Source organism: Terrapene carolina, unplaced genomic scaffold (assembly GCF_002925995.2).
Source record: "Terrapene carolina triunguis isolate 2854851 unplaced genomic scaffold, T_m_triunguis-2.0 Scaffold93, whole genome shotgun sequence".
NCBI lineage: Eukaryota > Metazoa > Chordata > Testudines > Emydidae > Terrapene > Terrapene triunguis.
Genome location: NW_020664444.1, coordinates 19,448,493 through 19,470,380, shown reverse-complemented (window position 1 = coordinate 19,470,380; position 21,888 = coordinate 19,448,493). Strand labels below are relative to the sequence as shown.

The 21,888-nt window shown below is 38.2% G+C and overlaps 1 protein-coding gene across 2 annotated transcripts in view; it reads right to left on the bottom strand.

The window, feature by feature from the left end:
* MARF1 (meiosis regulator and mRNA stability factor 1) overlaps positions 1-18,716 on the bottom strand; it is a 36,042-nt gene extending 17,326 nt beyond the window's left edge. Inside the window, exons 1-12 of one of the 2 annotated variants that reach the window (XM_026650653.1) lie at positions 18,674-18,716; positions 16,151-16,355; positions 13,915-14,589; positions 12,627-12,801; positions 9,799-10,025; positions 6,477-6,594; positions 5,495-5,667; positions 4,340-4,774; positions 3,638-3,801; positions 3,388-3,549; positions 2,346-2,535; positions 1,328-1,506 (exon numbers count right to left, since the gene is read on the bottom strand). In XM_026650653.1, coding sequence (XP_026506438.1) covers positions 1,328-1,506; positions 2,346-2,535; positions 3,388-3,549; positions 3,638-3,801; positions 4,340-4,774; positions 5,495-5,667; positions 6,477-6,594; positions 9,799-10,025; positions 12,627-12,801; positions 13,915-14,589; positions 16,151-16,297 — 2,645 coding nt within the window. In that variant the 5' untranslated portion in view covers positions 16,298-16,355; positions 18,674-18,716. Of the gene's footprint in view, positions 1-1,327; positions 1,507-2,345; positions 2,536-3,387; positions 3,550-3,637; positions 3,802-4,339; positions 4,775-5,494; positions 5,668-6,476; positions 6,595-9,798; positions 10,026-12,626; positions 12,802-13,914; positions 14,590-16,150; positions 16,356-18,596; positions 18,653-18,673 lie in introns of those variants that run through there. The other variant, XM_026650654.2, reaches the window with a different exon arrangement.
* Positions 18,717-21,888: the final 3,172 nt, after the last annotated feature.

The window sequence follows — 21,888 nt, the reverse complement described above, 5'->3', positions numbered from 1 at the left end:
CAATTTGGATTAAATCTTAACTGTATTAAGAGATGGCTTGGCCAGGAAGAAACAAAGGGTATGACAATGCAATAATGAGAATTAATAAAATGGTCAACTATATGTGATAAAAACTAGTTTGCTAGAAAAATCAACCCTCTCCCCAAAAATTTCAAGGAATAATGCAGCACCATTTTTCCTTAAACCCAAGCTTTTTGTGTGTGACAAAATAAATATTTTTCCTTCCAGTGGTTTCTTTCAGCATAAAAAGTATATAATGCAAGATAGAAGAGAAAGTATACTTCTTCAATTAGAATCCTCTCAACCTTCTAGGTCTATAATCTTCCATAAATAAAATGAAGGGCCGTATCTTACATAGAGCAAAAACACAAAAAACCCACAGCAAAAAATATTCAGGTGTTTGTTTCTTAGGCCTGGTCTACACTACGACTTTAATTCGGATTTAGCTGCGTTAATCCGAATTAATCCTTAACCCGTCCACACAACGGAGCCAGTTACTTCGAATTAAAGGGCACTTAAAATCGATTTCTGTACTCCACCCCGACGAGCAGAGTAGCACCAAAATCGATTTTGTTAATTCGAATTAGGGGTAGTGTGGCCGCACACCACCGAATTAATGTGGTTAAAAACCGAATTAATGTGCTTAGTGTGGCCGCGCACAATCGAATTTATACAATCTGTTTCCCAAATTCGAATTATCTAAATTCGAATTAATCTCGTAGTGTAGACGTACCCCTAGACATGTGAACTTAGTCACACAATTAAATGGGGTGGAAGGGAGGACTCATCATACAACTTTTCTGGGGGGTGGGGGGGGGAAGCTTTTTGGCATCTTTATTCTTTGCAATAAATCTGAGTTGTATACAAGTATAAAATCTAGGTTTATTGATAGTCAAAAAAGTTAAATGACTGAAAAGGATGAGTGAGATTTAACTAACTGAATAAGCATATCCTAAAGTTTCTGAATACCATATACTTTAAGAAGTGAACATAATTAACTTTTCTCTATGACTTGGGTGATATAGGTGTAGCTAAGGAAGTGATCCCAGGAGAAGGATGCTTCTACATGAAGATCTGGTACCTTTATTTGGAGTTTCTAGATTGCTTAAATTTAGGTAGTGTTGACCCACATAATACACAGTAAGACAGACTTTTTTCATCTTATCTAAATGTTACATCTGCTAATGAACTTTAAACTGCTGGCACAAGCTATATTTTGCTTATTTTGTTTCCAGTTTTCTTTCACTTAGTATTTTTACTTTGACATCTACAGGAACAATCCTTAGCCAGCAGACATAATCTAGCAATTGTCTAGGCTGCTTTTTACCTAAGCTGAGATAGAGATTTATTAGCAGCTCCTGTAGCTAGGGAGACCTGGATCCTTTTGCTACCAATTTTGTATCTGTGAAGGTTGTTGACAGCACTGATAGCTTCTTGTAGATTTTCCATTTGAATTATAGCCTTCAACTGATAATCCGTATGAGGACTGAGCTCCACACTCTTTACCTGAAAGAAAAAAAATGAACATACAAATTCATCACGAAAGATTAACCTGAGTCAATTGTCATCTTTAGATATAGAAAAGTAGACTAGAGAAGTGTCAGATTATTTTATGTAACTACCATAAACTCTATGCATAGTTTCTTTTAAAGCTGTTATTAAGTGGAAGGTCACAGAAATGGCCTCTCCTGGAGTTTTATTTTCTAGAATTGACAGTGAAGTAACATCTACCTTCTGTTTTAAGTCATTTTTAAAGTGATTCAAAATATCAGCTCAATATTTAGACTGCAAATTTTAAAATTTTGAAGCCGACATGAGGCCCAGAAGTTTTCAGGGTTGGCTTTTTTTTATTATTTTTTTTTTTTAATTTAAATTAATGCTTTGAGCTATCCAAACACATGGGATAGCTCAAAGCATTAATTTAACTCTTCCAGTGACCCTGGATGTACATTTTCAGAATTCTATTCTCCCAATGAAGAAAAAACATGAGCTCCATTTAGAGTTTTACATACAAAGCCTTTAGTGCACAGACCTATAGGACTATACACAAAAGAAATAGTTAAGGTAAGATGTATTATGGCATGGTAACAGGAAATACCAAGTTCTGAGTGCCAATATTTTAAGGTATCATTAGATAGCTGGTTTCAGAGTAGCAGCCATGTTAGTCTGTATCCGCAAAAAGAACAGGAGTACTTGTGGTACCTTAGAGACTAAAATTTATTTGCGCATAAGCTTTCGTGGGCTACAGCCCACTTCTTCGGATAGCTGTACTCTGTACCTCAAAAGTAGAGCACACAGGCTTGTGGAAAGGGAAAACAGAACTCAAAAGGGATTTTATCCTTTACCTTGCCATATCTAGAGAAGATTTCTTGCAGAATTTGCTGCAGGTCCTTTCTGGACAATCTGTAGTCTATATTGCTGATCTGAATATCTGCACCATTTGCAAAAGGATCAAGACAGTCTGTACCACTGGTGTGATTTACAATATTGAAGGCAAGTGGAGATGATCTGTTTGAGAGGTTTGGAGACATACTCCTAATTAAAATAAAGACACTTTAGTATTATTCAATAAATATGACAATTACACAATTCTCTCTCTATGTATATATCTATGTGTGTTAAAAGGGCAAATAAAAAAATAATTCTAAGCATGGATTAAGTAAATAAATTTGCGAGTGTCAATGCATTTTGGTTTTGGTACATATGCATTTAGTTTACATGGCTAAATACAGAAGCTGAAAACTTGCTTTTTTCCTTTAAAATCTCAAAAGACAATCCTGGAAAAACACTAAAATCTGTCTCAAGACTGATCAACATGGACAGCATAAGGTTTGGGGTTGGATATAATTTTTGTTCACAAAATTTACTTTCTACTGTGTGTTGAGAGAGTCATACTTGTTCAAACAATCTATAAGCAGCAAAGGACCAGAGTTTCAAAGATATTTAGGTGTGTGTGGGGATTTTCAAAACCCCACTAAGTACCTATCTGCATCTTTAGGCACCTAAATATCTTTGCAAGTCTAGGCCCCAAATGTTTAAGAAATGGAATGCTTCTGAAATACTGTGAGCTCTGCCACACACATACCAAGGAGATAAGGATTTACAGGGAACAGCTGACACAAAATAAGTTTAATTAAAAAGGTAGTCTCTCCTGTCTTGTTTTTAAATTGAGTCCTGTTAACTGCTACCACAGTATTACCAGATTAGCATCCTTATCTAAGGTTGAGCAATGCCACAACATGTAAATGTTAAACGGAAATATCTGTTGTACTCAAGTCCACATACAGATATATGGACCTGTTTACTTATACATTAGAAATAGCCTAACACCAACCCCAGACTCCATCTCCCAGATAGGAGATGATGCTACATCATACAGATACTTACCGGGATGACCAACAGCTCTGAGACATGAGCAGAGGACTGAGCTGTCGTGATGCTGTCAATTTACTGAAAGCAGATGGATAGCTGACCTGGAATACAACTGCATCTTTATCTTTTTTCTCTATAGGAGAGTTGGTAATGCTTCTAGAAGCGGGGGTGTCTTTTCTATTTAAAAAATAAATAAATTATCATTGAGTTGCTCAATTTTACTACATGGATTAACTTTAAAAACATTATTTTTTCCTTAACATACTTCTGACTGCATTTATAGGTCAATTCTCCTATTCCTGTGTTTTTGGTTGCCAAGCACACGAGATTTGCTGCATTAGAGTTTTGTGGAGAAAGAGTTTGCTCTCTTAACTGGTCTTGCTGGTTTTCAATTTTTCTGATGGTCTTTGATTCAAGGCGGCACAGCTCCTTAAAATGAGTAAAACACAAAGATAGATTAGCCACTAAAAAGTTACTACTCCTTTTCTTCATAAATCTTCCATCTTTATTAAATGTAAAGTAAAATTAAACTCAAGGCATAACTTTGTAGAAGCAGCCAGGTGAGTTATTTTTTTTAGAAATAAGATAGAAAGAATAGTAAACAGTATATTGAGGTACAGATTTTCACTGCAATTTGTATTATTAAGTTCTGTGCACACTGAATTTTTCAAAAAAAACAAAAGATCATTGTCTTTTAAAAAAAAAAAAAAAAAAAAAAAAAAAAAAAAAATAGAGGACAAGAACCAGACTTGGACCCCTGGTTAGTAAAAGTTGTTAGCACTCAGACCTGGATATGGATGTGAGGAGAAGGCAGAAAATGAAACTCTATACTCCTTTTGAAAAAGCACCACCCATCTTCCTCCACTGATTAAAGTCATGCTAGCACAGGGAGGTAAAGATAAATGGGGAATAGGGAAAATCTGGAAACGTGAGAAGAACACAGCAGGACAGAGAAGAATGATGGTACCTGTAAACTTTTAACATTTGTGGGTTTTGCAGCAGATCCATGTGTCTGCAATCCCTTTACTGCAGTGGTTTTGGCATTGGAAGACTGATCATTTGAATCTTTGCTGAAGAGGCACAGTTTTGGGTTCTTGTTCACTTTTTTTGGAGACTTCACCTTTTCAGCTCCAACACAGTTTGAATTTTTTGTTTCATTGAGTTCCTTGTTTTTGGGGGTAAAAGACACAATAATCCTGTTGCCAAACACATCTTCATTTTCCATTCGCTTATGAGCGCGTTCAGCACTTTCTTGATTTGAAAAGCGGAGAATTGCACTGCTGCCAGAAATGCTCAGCACCTTTCCTCCACAGTTATCTGACAAACGCCTGAGTCTGTTGCTGACACTTTTGCTGTCTCTGTTTGTTGGCAGGTTGTAAACATATAACAGTGTATGGCATGACTGTTGAGAAAAAAACAAAACAGATTTTATTTGGTTAAGCAGGTCATGTAAGGACTTGGTCATGTAAAACCAATATTTAATATACCAAGATCTAAAATATCAGATACTACTTTTTAGGTTATTTCACGTACACCAAATATACCAGCCATGATGTGAACCAGGTTGTCAGCTTAGCTGATGTTAAAGGGATTCTTTAACTCATATGAAATCTTCCCTTAAAGGGGCCTTTTCCTTAAGATGATGACCTCACATTCACAAGGTAGAAAAATCAAGGCAGTATAGAGTAAATAAGTTGTTACTGCACATTTCTTATCTTTTGTTTATATCACCAAAGCACAGAAAGACTGTCTTAAAATACAAGTGCATTCCAACAGTGGTTGTTCTTAGCACTGTAAACTTTTATACAAAATGCACATTTCATTAGGTGAACAATGAGGATTGTAACTGGATTGCTACTTGTATTATTTCATTTTAATAAATCTTAATCTTTAGATAACTCATTGATAAAAATAGATATTGGTCATTTAATGATTAGGGATCAGTGCTTAGGTGTTCAGTTGAAATTAAGACCAATTCCAAGAAGTTACAGCCTTGTGAGAGATAGCAGTTCTGCTGAGAAGTGTCCTGATATTCACCTACTTCTCCAAAAATCAGGGAAATAAAGGTCAATATACACTTTATATTTTCTACAATGTATGCAATAAAAAAAAAATCACTTACTGGCATTTTCAATGGTAACCTTGGTGGCAAGTCTGAAATAAATTCTTCAAACCTGATAAGCTCGTGAGCATGATGTAAGAGTGCTTCAGAAGCTTGGTTCTTATGTACCAAAATGATCTGGAAACCATGCCGGTGTCTCAGGTCACTGAGTTCCAAAGCAAAGTTTACATCAGCTGAAACAGAGACCCACCCACCCAAATATTAGTGGTTAAAAAGACTACTTCAAAAAGCTCTCTCTGTCACCAAAACAGCATCAACAACAAAATCTTTCAGGGAAAGAATAGCAACGGCTATAAACATTCATGGTAGATATTTAATCAGCAGTTAGTATTTAAGAAATTTAGGAATCAAGGTTTTCTTTTCAATAGTAACATTTAACAATTTAATCAGGAGGAGTTAAACTGGTACTGTATGTTTCTGTAGCACATTTTTTTTGCTTAAAATGGAATATTATAGCCTTAAGTGAAACCCAATGCAGTACATATCATACAGTTCATTAAATAATTGTGACTGTAAATTTATGGGTGTATGTTGTATTATTCTTCTGTAATAGTGAGGCATTAAATATATCTGCATTCATTATGCAGAAAGTTTAGCGACTTTACATAGAGTACTCAATATAATAAAACTCATCTGAAGTTGGCACTTAAGCCTCCTACTAGCAGACACCATTATTATTAAGAGCAGTCTATGATAGTCAATGTGATGTGGCAAATAAGTTTCCATCCTGGTTTAACAGAAGCACTAAATAGTAATATTCATCTTATCATAGTTAAAAACTACTGTTCTATCTATTACTGGAACTCATCATGAATTCTCACTTGAGCACTTTGCTTAAAATAGTGTGGATTCTAAACAACTTGGGGGAAGAACACTCAGTGTAATGTCTGAAAGTTTGACTGGAAATTCTCAACAGGATTCTGTTCCCCAGAACCTTGAAAGAACAGTGAAAGGTTTTATGCAATGTGATTAATATTCTTACTTGATACAAGGACCACAGTAGCAGGTGCAGTGTGTGTATCAGCAAACCTCCTAAGACTCTGTCTGAGCTTGTCATCAGCTGCATTCTTTGCTGTAGCATTGATGTGTGCAACAGTCACCTGCAGAATTAAAGGAAGATGCCTTAAGGAAAGAACTGAATGTGAAGACTGGTAACTGGCATTAACTGGTAACAAATCTGACAGATTTTTTTTAAAAACACATAATAGGGATTAGCCACTGAAAAAATTGCAGAGTTCCATGTATTTTAAGCATGGAATGCATGTTGTATAGATAATGATAAGTGTGTACAGTATACAAAAGATATGAACTAGAACAAAGGTTTCCTGGGAGGGGGAAAAAAAGAGTTAGAGAAGTTGTAAGAACTTCAGAGTGGTTAAGAAATGCCTTTTTTTTTTTCTTTAAGGACAGATTCCTGTTGAAATAAGCAGACCTAACTAATTCACCTTGGAGCATCTAATTCTGCACCTAACTTTGTCCTTAAAAGAGAAGAAAGAAGGTACATGCACTTAAATGTATAACTGAAGAAATTATAATACAGCAAACAAGACTGTTTTACTACTGATATATAAATTAGCTTATTCAGAACAAACCCCAGTTCAGTATTGCACCTATATTTTTATTGAGATTCAGTAAGAGGGGTGTGTATGAAGAGGGAAACACTTTAAACCTTGCATGGAATACCTGAAGTTAAAAACTGTAAAATAATTATGCACAGGAATTATTGATAAACAATGCAGCTTTGTGATTTTCAGCTTATTTATCGAAAGAGAAAACATACACCTAGCTAAACTATCAGCATTGCAGTGAACAAAAACAACTTGTCACAAGGATTGATGGATACACATTTTTGTAAACACAAAAACAATTGATAAGTGTCAGCCTTCCCGAATATATAGAGCCAATAATCCAAAAAAGAGAACTGAACTACTGTTCTCATAGAAACCAAAAGACAGATACAATAAAAAACAAACAAAAAAAACCACTCACATATTTTTGACCATTTTAAGAAAGCATAAGTCTACCTGTGAAATGGGGAAAAAGAAAGGGGAAGCCCGACACAACATACATAAGGGACTTGCATTAAAAGAAAACAGACATTTAGTCGGTTTAAGGTCTGCTCAATATGTTCCAAGATGAGTGGATAAGATTTACTGAAACTGAATGCTACAATGCAACTGAAATGTGAAATATTTAAACTTCAGCATATTGTATTAGTGATCAAAACTTTTGTTAGGTAAATGAAGTTACTACTGAAGATTGTTTAGTATTCATAAGGTAAGCCTTGAAGGGTTAATATTTCACACAAACTGGTAACTGATAAAGGGAACTGACCCTTGGAAATAAGTCAAATCACTGATTACCAATAAGAACAAATCAATTAGATTCTTCTGGGTATTAAAATCTCTCAAAAAAGGTAACCAAGCAAGTTTGCCATGTTTGATAATTTACCTATAAAGGTACCTTTTGAATTACACTTGGACTTCGGCAACAGCTAAACTACTCCAATAGTTTTTACACCACTGGTCTTCAAAGTGAAACACTTCTATTTTCTTTGTATCTTTGTTATTTAAAGACACAGTTCATTTTTTCCATTTTGAAACAGTGGTACTTCAGACACTGTTCTCTAAACATTGTATCAGTCTTTCAAAAAAGGTAAATTTTCTGAAAGAATTGTGATGTATAATCTTACTTTGTCATTTTCAGAATTTCAGTACACACTAATAAATTAAAATCAAGAAACAATTCAGCCATGTACTAGTTTGGACTTGAATATGCCCAAACACTACATTTTGTTTTGAAATTTGTATTTTGAGTGCAGTCAACCCCCCAGAGATTAGACTAAATGGATTTAAGACATACATGACAACTGACATGATTTATATGCCTAGTTTTCTTTTTTTATAGCCATTACTATACCTACAAAAACAACAGAGCCCAGCAGTACCATCATAAATAAAGATATAGGGGTAGTTTCATTATAATTAGGGCCCTATCAAATTCACAGTCCATTTTGGTAAATTTCATGGTTATAGGATTTTTAAAAAAAAATCTTAAATTCAGTTTCAGATATTTAAATCTGAAATTTCACAATGTTGTAACCGCGGGGGTCTCGACCCAAAAGGAGGTTGTGGGGAGGGTTGAAAGGCATGGTAGGAGCCCCCGGCCGGGGTGCCCCCAGCCCTGCCCTTCCCTCACTCCGGGCCCAGCACTTGAGGGCTAAAGGGGCCTTGGGCTGGCTGTGTGTGCGGACACTGGAGTGTCCATGGTGTCCCCCCAATCACGTCACCCTGGGTGGTTGCCCACCCGTGAGGCCAGCCTTGCCCCTGTAAAAGCGACAACCCCCCGCCCCCATACCATGCCACCCTCACTTCTGCTGGCACTGCTGCCACCTTCAGAGCTGGGTGCCCAGCCAGCAGTTGCCGCTCTCCAGCTGCCCAGCTCTGAAGGCATCAAAGAAGTAAGGGTGGCAATGCCGTGATGCTTCCCCCCCCCAACATTATAGCCAGATTTCACGGTCCATGATGCATTTTTCACAGACATGAATTTGGCAGGGTCTTAATTATAACCCATCCCCTCCACTTTAAAAACCCAATGACAGAAGTCTGGCACTCCCTATCACATCACCTAACCCAACCTAAGCAGGCTAGTTGCCAGCCAAAATACAGATAATTTTTGAATGCCCAAACATTACAAAGTAGTAAAGATGGTGATGGCATATCATTAATTCAGAGAAAAACTTACGGAAGTATTAATGTTTAAAAAACTAAACCAAGGAGATTAGAATGCAAGGTAATTTTAAGGTACAGCTTCTTAAAAAGTGTTTGAAAGTGTAGAAATGTGGAGTAAAGGAGTCCCAAACAACACTAACTGTGCTCCAATGTCCCTTCCACACAGTGCACCCTCCATTTAGGAAAGGTTCAATCAGCGACAAGTATCAATTGACCTGTCATCTCAGTTGGTGATTTAGCTGCAAATTCTGTGAACTATGCTAGAAATGTTTCTTAAATTACCAAATGAAACAAAGATTCTCCCAAAAACAAAGTTAGAGAAGACAGTTCCACAGGTAATGAAATGCATCTTAAAAAAACAAAACAAAAATTTTTGGGGAGGTAGCTGTCATGTCTATTTTTTCTTAAGAAAAAGAATGCACGTATAAATTCAGCTAAAATCGTAACTTCTGTCTTCTCCAGTGAAACTGTTTTAATTAAAAAAAAAAAAAAAGACTTGCTTCTGTTCATTAAAGATTATCTGCATTATTTTTTATACGGAATGCTTTGAGCGAATAGATTACATTTTCATACCTGGCAGTTGTTCAGCTCCTGAATAACTTCTTTATTTTCTTTACTAATGTCACATACACAGATGAATTCTGCCTCCCTGTGACCTTTAAAAAACTTTTCACGAATTCGTTGTACAACTGCGATAGCTGAACGGCCAGTCGGAACAGAGCAGTTTTCAATATCCCAAAAGACTCCAATGGGGGGCAAGTTCTCCAGCACCTGGCCTGTTATTGCAACTTCTGGAGACCCTGTAGAAATTTAACAAAACAGCCTTTACGTTAAACTGGGAAATGCTGAGACTATGCTACTTTGTTAGTTATAAGCATAAAAGGACAAAGATATAAAAGATGGGAAGTTTCAGATGTTAAAGAACGACGGGCCTGGGAAGACAATCATGAAGAAATATAGGTAGGAAAAAGAACGAGGAGTACTTGTGGCACCTTACAGACTAACAAATTTATTTGGGCATAAGCTTTCGTGGGCTAAAACCCACTTCAATGGATGCATGCAGTGGAAAATACAGTAGGAAGATATATATACACACAGAACATGAAAAAATGGGTGTTGCCATACCAACTATAATTAAACTAATCAATTAAGGTGGGCTATTATCAGCAGGAGAAAAAAAACTTTTGTAGTGATAATCAGGATGGCCCATTTCCAACAGTTGACAAGAAAGTGTGAGTAACAGTAGGGGGAAAAATTAGAATAGGGAAATCGTTTACTTTATGTAATGATCCATCCACTCCCAGTCTTTATTCAAGCCTAATTTAATGGTGTCCAGTTTGCAAATTAATTCCAATTCAGCAGTTTCTCGTTGGAGTCTGTTTTTGAAGTTTTTTTGTTGGAGAATTGCGACTTTTAGGTCTGTAATTGAGTGACCAGGGAGGTTTTAGCCCACGAAAGCTTATGCCCAAATAAAAGTTAGTCTCTAAGGTGCCGTAAGTACTCCTCGTTCTTTTTGCTGATACAGACTAATACGGCTACCACTCTGACAGCTAGGAAATTGATCACATCTGAACACCTCCAAGGTTGTAGTTCTCTGATGTGTAAGGATTCTTCATTTAAAAAAAATAAAAAAAGACATTTGGGGTATGTCTACATAGCAAAAAACCCATGGCAGTAAGTCTCAGCCCAGGTCTACAACTTGGGCTCATGCTACAGTGCTAAAAATAGCCATGTAGACCATCTAAATTGTTTAATTGTATCTGAAGTAACATTACACAGCTAAAAGTTCATAACGAATACTGAATTAGTACTGGAAAATAAATATTTAAACTGTATGATTTAAAATGCTGTGTCAGACAAAGCATCCAAAACAAAGAAAACTGGATTGGAATGCTAACTCTGGGATAAGTGGTTATCAAGAACCAAGGAACTACACAGTAAACGCAAGGTTCTCCTATAGGCAAACAAACTAAATTGAAGAACAGATGTGAGGCCTGGAATTTGCTATTATGGAGTAGGAGGGACAAAGATAAGTTTCTGCTCTTACAGAATGGCCACAGGAAAAGCTTAATCATATTTACATACACTCCCCAACCTACAATAAGCAGAAACCAAAGACAATGGATGATGAATTAAAGGGACTCCGTACAGATGGTCAGCGATTAGAATGTCCAAAGAAGTGAACATAGAACTGACAAAAAAGAATAAGTGTCAGATAACATGCAAACGTCATCTTTTCTGGTGGACTTTTGGTTATGATGTCTGATGAGTTATTCTTCCACAGATTTGTCAGAAATCATATCTTGGAAAAAACATAAAACTGAATAAAAAGCCTAAAATGGCTACAGCTGTTTGCTTCCCAAGCTGAAATGACACGGCTTCTCACAAGCTGAGCAGAAAATAGACAAGAACTGAGAGCTGGACTGTCAGCTTGCCACTCAGCATTCCTATTAGTAACCAAAGGACTGGGGGAAAATCCAAGCTACAGAGACTATACTGGCATAACTATGTTGCTGTAGCTATGCTGGCATAACCCTGTAGCAGAGACCCAGCCTACACCGATGGAAGGGGGTTTTCTGTCAGCATAGGAACACCACTTCCCTGAATGACAAAAAATTAACTATGTTGACGGAAGCACTCTTCTGTTGACAGAATAGCATTTATACTGGCGGTTTGGCCCGTTTAGCCACATCAGTCAGGGACTTCTTTTTTTCCTCCTTCATACCCCTGAACAATGAAGCTATGTTGACTTTAATTTTCAGTGTAGGCCAGGCCTAAGTCTCTCAAGTCCATAAGGGAAGACAACAGTATTACCAGAATAAGACTTGTCATACCACCTAAATTGCAAACTGTCAAATTGAGCTGGAGAACATATTTAGCATACCACTGTACATATATCATTTTATACAACTGTCAATAGTCTTTTTAAAATTTGCATTATAACATATAGTAACTATACCAGAAGCACAAATATTAAAATTTTACAAAAATATACGAATATTTCAAGTATTAAAGCGATATCATCAACCTGGTACACAGTTCATTTTGGAAAAGTAGGTTAAGGTAGGTTTCTGGTATTACACCTAATCTAAATACGCTCCAATGTTTCACAATTAAGTTTCCTTTAAACAAAACAACAACAACAACAAAACCACCACCACAATGTTTTCTTTCCTCATACTGCTATGCAAAAGATCCATACAAACAATATGGAAAACTAACTATACAGTAGAAACAGTAAATACACAGAAGTGTCAAATGAACAAAAAAAATTTATTTTTTCCATTCAGTCTCTCTCATAAGAAATATCTTCAGAAAGACATGCAGTTTTCAAGATAACCTTTTGAATTTCAACGGTATTTTAAGGAGTGCATCTATTAAATCAAACAAATGTGGCTTACCATATTTTTGTGGTGATTTGCCCAGGCTACTTGCCAGTAATAAACTTGTCTCTTTTCCTGTTCCTTTGGTTCCGCAGCCATTACACACTGGGATAGATATGGGTGCAGTCTGCGTACTGGGAGGGGGAATATTTGGCCAGATTTTAGCAGCATCAATTAAGCTATTTCTGGTTGGCTGTTGGAGCAATTTTTTTCAAAACACCAATTAGTTTAATGTATAATATTATGCATTAATTTAACCTAGAACATTTTATATTAATTTTTACTCTTCATGTCAATGAAGAAACAACCTTCCAATGGACTGGGAGTGTAGATGTTAATCTGGAAACTAATCCACAGTAATATTAACCCATTGAATGAACTGTGCTTATCTCACAGACTTTTCTTCCCTTATGTATTCAGATCTAACTTTCAAAAAGTGACTAGTGATTTTGAGTGCCCTTCTCAACATATTAAAGAAGCACCCTTTTCGGAAAGTGCTAATCACCTACCCTCTGGCAAAAAAAACAACCACCAAAAAACAAAATGCCCAGGCCCCTTTAAAAAAATCTCAAATTGAGCATACAAACATGGGGGCACCCAAAATCACTCACTTTTTAAAATCTTGGCCTCATTGTTTAGTTCTGTGAAGTGATTTTCTATGTACAGTTTTACATTAAAAACAGACCAAACCTGAAACCCCAATTTACATTTTAAATGATGCCTGGCATTACAAGACGTGGAATAAACTTAACTATACTTCACTTCTGATCTTTTGTTGAAATTCAAACTGATTTTAAATTTGAATTTAGTTAAATTAAGTGTACTAAATTGGTACTGAAGCGTAAAAATAAATTATAGATTAGAAAGGCTGATCTTAATGCTCAAAAAAAAAAAAAAAAAAAAAAAGCTTTCCCAACTCATGAGATGGATCCATCTTGATCAGCTGCCCATGCTGGATACAGATTATCACTACTAATGGAGTGTTTTATCTGGAGCTATCAGAACAGGTGAGCAGCTCCTTTCAGAACTAGAAAAGATTCTGTTCAATTAATAAAGAATCTGGGATACACTCAAATAGTGTGATAACCTGCTTTATCTTCCCATGAAATTGAATGCTACCTCCATGAATCTCCCACCTTCAGATTAAGAGCAGGCTTCTGATACCATGGCCCTTAAACTATGTATCAACATCAACTAGATAATTCAAGTTGTAGGCCACCAGACCTATTTTGTCTCCCAGTTAACATTCATTATTTAAGCACTTACAACATATAGCACTTTAAGAAGAAATGTGAAATGTACAAACCTTGCTTAAACATTCATTACAGTAGTGAGAGCCCTTTAAACAGACCGAAGGTGCCACATTTAGGTGCAAAGAGTTGGTGCATACACGTGATGTTAGCTCCGACTGTGTAATATGCTCCTCCAAGTGCCCTGTAGCCCCACTTGTAAATTCGGAACAGGGAAAATAGCCAGAAGATGTGCAGCTCTGAAGGGCTGGAAATTGACGCAGTTTGTGCACATTACCATGACAGGACTGGAAATGGAGTTTTCCACAACATGGCAGATGTTGACAGGAAGATACATTATTTTCTATGCACATGCTGGGGAAGTCACTTGCAATGCCTGCCAAATTGCTTCTAGCTGGAGCATTCTTGAGTGAAGATGCAGACTGATAAGCAAACCCTGACCCTACTTGACAAGTAATTGTCCCAGTGCTTTGAGAGTCTAATATTGTGCCAGGATGAATCAAGCTACCACCACCAGCACCACCACCAAAATGCATCTTATGAGTACAAGAGGAGTCAGATCCATGAGCACAGCAGCTTACTTTGGGGCTAGGTGAAAGCTGTATTTGCTGTTGCTGAAGAGAATGAACATCAGGAAGTGGTACTGCTGGAAAGAGTTTAGAGCCAGCATGAAGAGGAGATGAAGCATCCTTCAATTCCACAACAGCTTTCTTGTTCTCCATGTAATCTTTCTGGAAAAAATAAGCCACATAGTTACATTCAGGGGCATATCTCATGTATGAGCTAGTAGTTTATAGCATAAAAAATATATATATATATACACACACACACACACCAGTTACACTTCTGACAGTGACAGAAGCCAGGAACTTATAACGATCAAGAGAACCATCATTCCACCAGCTGCACGTGTTGAAATCCATAAACTCATATATAAATTGTATGCACAAAAACAATGGGATGAATGTTCTATAGTTTTGATATTTCCCCAAAATCTTGGAGATAAAAAAAAAAAAAAAACAGTGGCTGAGGTCAGCTACTATGTTGGAGGTGGAGAAAGAAGTTAAGACAATTATTACAGATATTCTGAAATTGCAAAGCAAGCAATGTTACAGTGATATACAACCACTTCTATAACGGTAAATTCTAGCTGACTGGACGGGAGAGGTAACAAAAAAAAATGGATAAATATAACAGGAACATATAGAATTTACTTAGGCTTTGGATCAAGTCCCTCTGAAAAGGCTATTAAAGAAGACTGGTAGCCATGAGGTGAAAGATGAATACCTTAAAAAGAACAAAAAACAGATAGAAGACAAAGTATGAATGCAAACATACAGATAGAAGACAAAGCAATTTTCAACACACAGATGTTGAATGCCCCTGGTATTAATAAGACTGACGTTTGATACACTTAACATTATGGAGGCTGGGGGATAAACAGTAGTTCTGCACCCCAAGCCACTATAACAAGATGCATTATAAAGAACAGAAACACATGGCGTAAGAACTGCTGACATTACATGTTTAGGTTAGCCAAGACTGGATAATGTGAGGAGCTCTTCAAGAGATTATCAAAATTAGTAGCCATTGATTCCAAGAAGATCAGTTGGGTATTTCTATTTACTGTTTCCCATAATACAAGAGCAAGATTAAAAAAAAGACAAACAATGTAATATAGATAAAAGGGAATACACTTGCATGCAACATATATTGTCGAATTCACTACTACAACTATTCAGGCAAATATCTTGGTAATATTTTTAAAGGATTAGTTTCTAAAATCTAAATGGAGTTTGAGGCATTTCTCCCCTCCTCAGAGCCCTAGATGATTTGTAACCTGGATACTCAAATCTGCCCCCGTTCGTGTGATACCACCTCTGTTGCAAATGAAAGCATTAAAAAAACCCCAGCCATTTCCATAAGGTGTCATCAACCCTCCAACTTACTCTCCCACCTTGGTCTGACAAAGACCAAATTTGTTGGAAGTTCAGGACCAGGCTCATCTATTGCCCCAGTGTTTTACTGACAGGTAGATTGAAGATCTATGTGGTGGCTGGATAATTTATGTTATTTTAGGGGGTTAGACATTTCTAAGAACAACATCTTGCAGTTATAGTAATTAACATATAAAAACTTAAGACCATCTTTATGATTCAGGGCATAAGTCGATAACCTGTGGAAGTCGGGAAGAAACCCCCGCTCCCTCCCCCCCACTGTATAATATGCACAATTTGGTGTACTCATCTGTTCCTGTGTATCAGTTATGTTCTTAGTATAGCAAAGAATTACCGGTTTTGCACTGAAAGGCGAAGTCTGTTCAGTGGTAGAAAAGCAATTAGAGAATTTCCAGAGCCATGGTTTAGCATTATTATCTTGTCGTTGAACCCATCCAAATGATCTACTGCAGAGATTCTCCGTTCTGTTTCCTTCCATCATATAGCCATACAGAATAGTTCAACATTCTTTCATCCCTCCTTTCTTTCATTCTTCCCACCTGTTAAAGTTGTGCATATTTTCAATATTAATACTTTAAAACATAATAAAACCATGCTTTTGTCTTGATTATGAACTGCAAAGTTGAAAAGTCAGTAGATCTGCACTGTTTGCATTCAATTTAATAAACTGGTTGGACACAGATTAGATTTATTTCTACAATATGAATTATTATTGTAGCTTACGCCTGTATCTTAAAATCGGAACCCAAAGCACTGGTAAGTGAATGGAAATGTTGCTTAAGTTCATGGTGGCTTCTATAAATACACAAAACCACTTCAGCAACGGATATCTAGCAACACTCTGTGAACAACAGATACGGCTATTAGAGCCCTGCGCAGGACTATTTTTTTAATCCCACTCCCGTCCCACAATACCCACTCCCGCATTGTTTCTGGCATTTTTATCTGGCTCCCACCCACAAAAAATCTTAGATCCCCCAAATCCCACAAGAGAGACAGATTTCCCCATGCTATTTAACAAAAAGAAAAAAGGGTTGGTTATTATACATTGTGGTAAAAATTGTTTCTGAATTCCATGTATATATACACACACATACAAATACACGTACACATTATATATACACAGAATTATATATACATGGAATTCAGAAACAATTTTTACCACTAAAAGAATAAAACAAATCTTGCTTAAACCACGTAAAAATATACTTTAACTCCTGTTATAATAGACATCAAATCTCTTTCGATCCCTCACTTAAATTTAAATATGAAAACCTTTATTTAAAAAAAAAAAGTGCTTTACACTGCTGAAATTCTATTTATGACAAACTGATGAGAGATTTAGTGTTTTCCTGCAAATTAGTGCAGTCTGGGTTTTTTTGCCTACCCAATTCTGCGCACAACAAAGTAGATTTTACCCGCTGCCACTATTATGGCATCCGAGTCCTGCTGCAGGGCTCTAATTGTTATGTCATCCTAAACCGCAATCCAGGAGCTAGAGTTTCATGACAGAAAGTCCAACAGGAGAGCACAAAGAGTGAGTGCAATGTAATGAAAAAATGAAGGAATACAAACCATGCAATCTAAGTACTCAGGATTTATACAGACCTTTACCTAATGAAAGCTCTTTTACTAATCATCAACACACACTGAGGTATGTAAGCCTACACTTGATCTTAGCTCATAGAGCCAAGACTTCACAGAGTCACAAAGAAGCTAAACAACTTGTCCAAGACCCCACAGCAAATTACTAGAAGAGCTAATGATTAGAAATGCAGACTTCCTGACTTCCCACCCATATAGTCTATTCAGAGACCATGTTACCTCTGCTCTTTAGTTACATTTATGAAAGTTTAGCCTTCAATGGGAGAACTGGCATTTACTCCATGTTAAAGCTACCCAGATTTGACAATACAACTATATCAACTCTACTACGAACTGTAGTCTGATATCTGTCCTGTTCAAAATTAGATCAAGTTTATTAAATCTTGAAACTTGGCCAGTTACTTTTAAGAGGACATTCGATTTATAAACAATTTTTAAAATAAATGTCTTGTACCCTTATTATAACATTCAAAATTATTAAAATATAAGGATTTTAAAAGCCTGATTTCTTTTCAACTTTTTAGTGTTTACTTTTCCTTTCCCCTCTATTTCGCTTCATTTAGTAGCGATTCTCGAGGCAGTTTCTCTTCCGGGCTCACGCACTTAGTTCACACGCTACAGGGGAATGCTTACATCCAAACGAAAGCCTGGTTTAACTTGAGCGCGTCTTGAAGCGCAACCCAGAAAAACTGCCGAGGGTTTGTCTGGGAAACGGGCTCCCACTGAGCCCCGCACGGGCACATGGCCAGGCGACAAGGGATGAAAACCCGCGTGGGGATCGCCAAGGGAAAGGGGTCGCAGCTCGGGGCGCACACAGGGCAGCAGGACTTTGGAGGCTCAGGAAGCGAGCGCAGGGAGTAACCCCACCGAGAGAGACACCCCCCGGGCTCTCCGGGGACCTGCTCCCCGCCCAGGGCAGCACCAGGACCTTATCCCGCCCGAGAAAGGGTCAGAGCCTCCCTCCCCCGCCCCTAGGACCAGGACCCCGCGCCCCCACACAGGCAGGCTCCCCCAACGATGCCAAGTAGGGCCGGGCTTGGTTAGCAGGGGGCCCCAACCGGAGACACGGGAAGCCGCCCGTGCTCAGCCCCCTCCTAGCCCAGGACTGTGCACCACCCTCCCGCTGGGCTTTCCCCAGGCCCGACGCCCGATCCCTTTGAGGCCTAGGTCCGCACCCAGGGTCTCTCCCACCACCCGGAGCGGGCCCTGCGCCCCGGCCCGCCTGATGCCGCTGCTAGACCCCCCCCGTCACCTGGGCCGCTCTCGCCGCCTCTCTCTCTTCACATCCCGGCTCCCCCTGCCCCTCACACCCCCTTTGTTTTCCTCCCCCCTCCTCTCCGCAGCTTCCGCCCCCAAGCGCAACACCCAATGCCGGAAATGAACTCACTGTCGTAAACTAACTGCTACTGCCGTAACACTCCTCCTCCCCTCCCAGGCTATAGCTGGGGGAGCCTGAGGGGGGCAGACATTTAACCCCCCTCCCAGGAACAGCGTTTGCGTCCCTCATCTGCCTCACAACTGCGTCACGGCAAAAAGGGGGGAGGTAGAGCCCTCTGTCTATAGCAATCCTACTAGAGACTAAGAGGGGCCCTACTAGGGAGAACAGATGTCCCGATTTTTATAGGGACAGTCCTGCTGTTTGGTGCTTTGTCTTATATAGGCACCTTTTACCCACACCCCCGTCCCGATTTTTTACATTTGCTATCTAGTCACCTTAGTCCCTACACTGGGGGTTGGCTTATGGGGGAATACCTGGCACAGGCCTCGAAACAGGGGTACTTGGTAGTTCTGCACCCTTACACCTTCTGCTACTGTACCCCGCCCCTCCCCCAGGGCGGGAAGTGCTCAGGAGGCACCTGGTGTCAGTCAAGCCAGGATGCAGCTCCAGTACATTCACATTCCTATTGTAGTTTTCATGATCCCGTAGTAAAGGAAAGGACACCAGAAAAGAATTGTAATTAGGGAGCGGTAAAGGTGCATGGCATTTTACAAGACACAGGCTACACCGCAGTAGTCCCTGCCTTGGGGCAGTTACAATGGAACTAGGGTCTTGCCTACACTAGGGAATAGCCTTCATTCAGCCGTTGGTTGCCAACAATTGGTGTAGCTATACTGATGTAGAAAAGGCCTCAGATATAAAAATAAAACACAGGGACTGGAAGGTCAGGATGGTGCTGGAGAGATCAGCCTGGGAAAGATTCATGGGAAACACATGTTTTAATGATGGATTAGTAGTGGACAAGAAGAGGGAGGATATTCCTGCACTGCAGGAAAGAAGCAATTAGTACAGTGTTCAACTGAGCTATTACACATCCACCATACCAGTGCTTCTGGGTTGGCTCCATCAGTTCCTTTAGAATTTAAGCTTTCCTTTAAAAAAAAAAAGTCCTGAGACTCATGGTTGCAAAGAATGCATTGCAAATGACAGTTTGAGTCATAAATAGTTTTGAGTAATAAAATTCCAACCGCCCTTTCATTTCAATAGGGTGTAAACTCAGAAACTAAATAACAATTTAAATATCAAAATGGTTAATTTTCTGCTTGCTGTTCAACTGTTGGATTGTGGGAGGAGTTTGAGTAGAGCATCAGGACCTTATCCCACCTGCCCCAAGGAAGGGTCAGAGCCTCCCTCCCCAACCCCCAGGGCCAGGACCCTGCCCTTCCACCACCACCCGCATCTTTACTCCATGCCAATTTGACCTCTGAGAGGGAAAATTAGGGTTTATTTACACAGTTTTCACTAGTTTAAATGGTGCAATCACCTAATGTAGGTGCAGTTATATTGATAGAAAAGTGTTTATATTGATCTTAGCATTTTTATATGGAGATGACTGCGCCCACACTTAAAGACTGAAATGCCACTTGTTTTTTCAATTGTAGCAGTCAAATAAAAAAAACCTTAATGTTATAATGTTACAATATCATGACTTCCTCTTCCCAAGATGATCAGTCTTGATGAATCTGGAACATCAGTTTTCCTTCAAATGGCTTGTGAACCCAAAAGACAAGGCTTCTCAGCCTTACCCTGGATTATTATAGTTTACAAATGCTGCCTGTTCCACTTTACAGCACCTTCCTTCAAGATCTTTGGCAAATCAGACATACCTTGAGTCATGCAACTCTGTGCAGTCAAGTTAGATTTAGGTCACCAATAGGGAGTGTGAACTTGGAAAAGTCCCACTTAATCCAGACATTATAAAAATATTTGGTATTTTCTGTTTCACAGAGACTGTTGGTCTTTGGCCCTCTAAGGTGTATATATAAAAAATCCAGACAGTTAAGACCACTTTTGAGGAAGTTGGTATGGTCTTATCTGGGGAAAATGGATTAAGAAGATACTACGTCACCAGTTTACGGGAAATTAAATGTAAAAATATCTAGCAGGTAAACCCTAGCACAACAAAACCAATATTCATTCATCAGCAAAATAAAAATAAACTCAGTCTTAGAGATTTCATCATCTCCACTTCTCTGCTTATTGAAAAACAGACACATTTGTATAGTCTTCTTACAAACAAGGCAATGACAATAACTTTTATTATTATTTATTATTTGTATGGAAGTAGTGCTTAGAAGCCCCAGTCTTTGATCCAAGACTCAACTGTGCTATTTTGGAACTGGACTATACCTCCAATAGCTTCTCTTCTGAAATCAGAAAAGCTACTGTAAAACTCATCAAAATGTGAGCCATTTAAGACATCAACATTTTTAATTTTAAGGTCTGAATAATCATACAAGCTATTCTTACAATCTTAAAATTAGTGTAGAAATGGTAACTAATTAATATTAAAAAATCAGCAGGCTATTGGGACATTGGTCCCAATCTTGCAGACATGTACGTAAATGCTTTCAAACATTTTTTGCAAACATTTTTTAGTAATTTAAGGGCAGAATTAAGGGGCACTGTCAACTTAAGTTTTTTAAAATCCACTAATTTTAGAAACTTCCAGTGCTGGTACAACATCCTTTAATAGTTTGTCCTGAAAGTTAAAAAAAAAATACTTATAATTGTTGGGGGATTTTTTTCTCCAGACCTGTAGATGTTTATAAAGCTCTTAGTACAGGTGAAACAAACAAACTGATTATATAATATAAAACCCTTTCAAATCCATGAAGTAAGCAAACAGAAAAAAACAGAAGGCCAGATCTTGAACTGGTGTACATGGGTGATGCTCTGTTCATGTCAAAATAACAGCACCCATTTACACCTGCTGAGGATCTGATTCCAAAATGATTTTGCTAACTTCTCTCAGTTATAGTTATCTTAGTTGTTGAGTGTTCCATTAATATCTGAAGCTTCTACAATAACACAAATTGCCACCTGAATTAAACTCCAAAGACTCTTAGGGCTTGTCTACACTACCGCGAGGGGTTGATCTAAGATATGCAACTTCAGCTGCGTGAATAGCGTAGCTGAAGTCGACGTACTTAGATCTACTTACCGCGGTGTCTTCACTGCGGTAAATC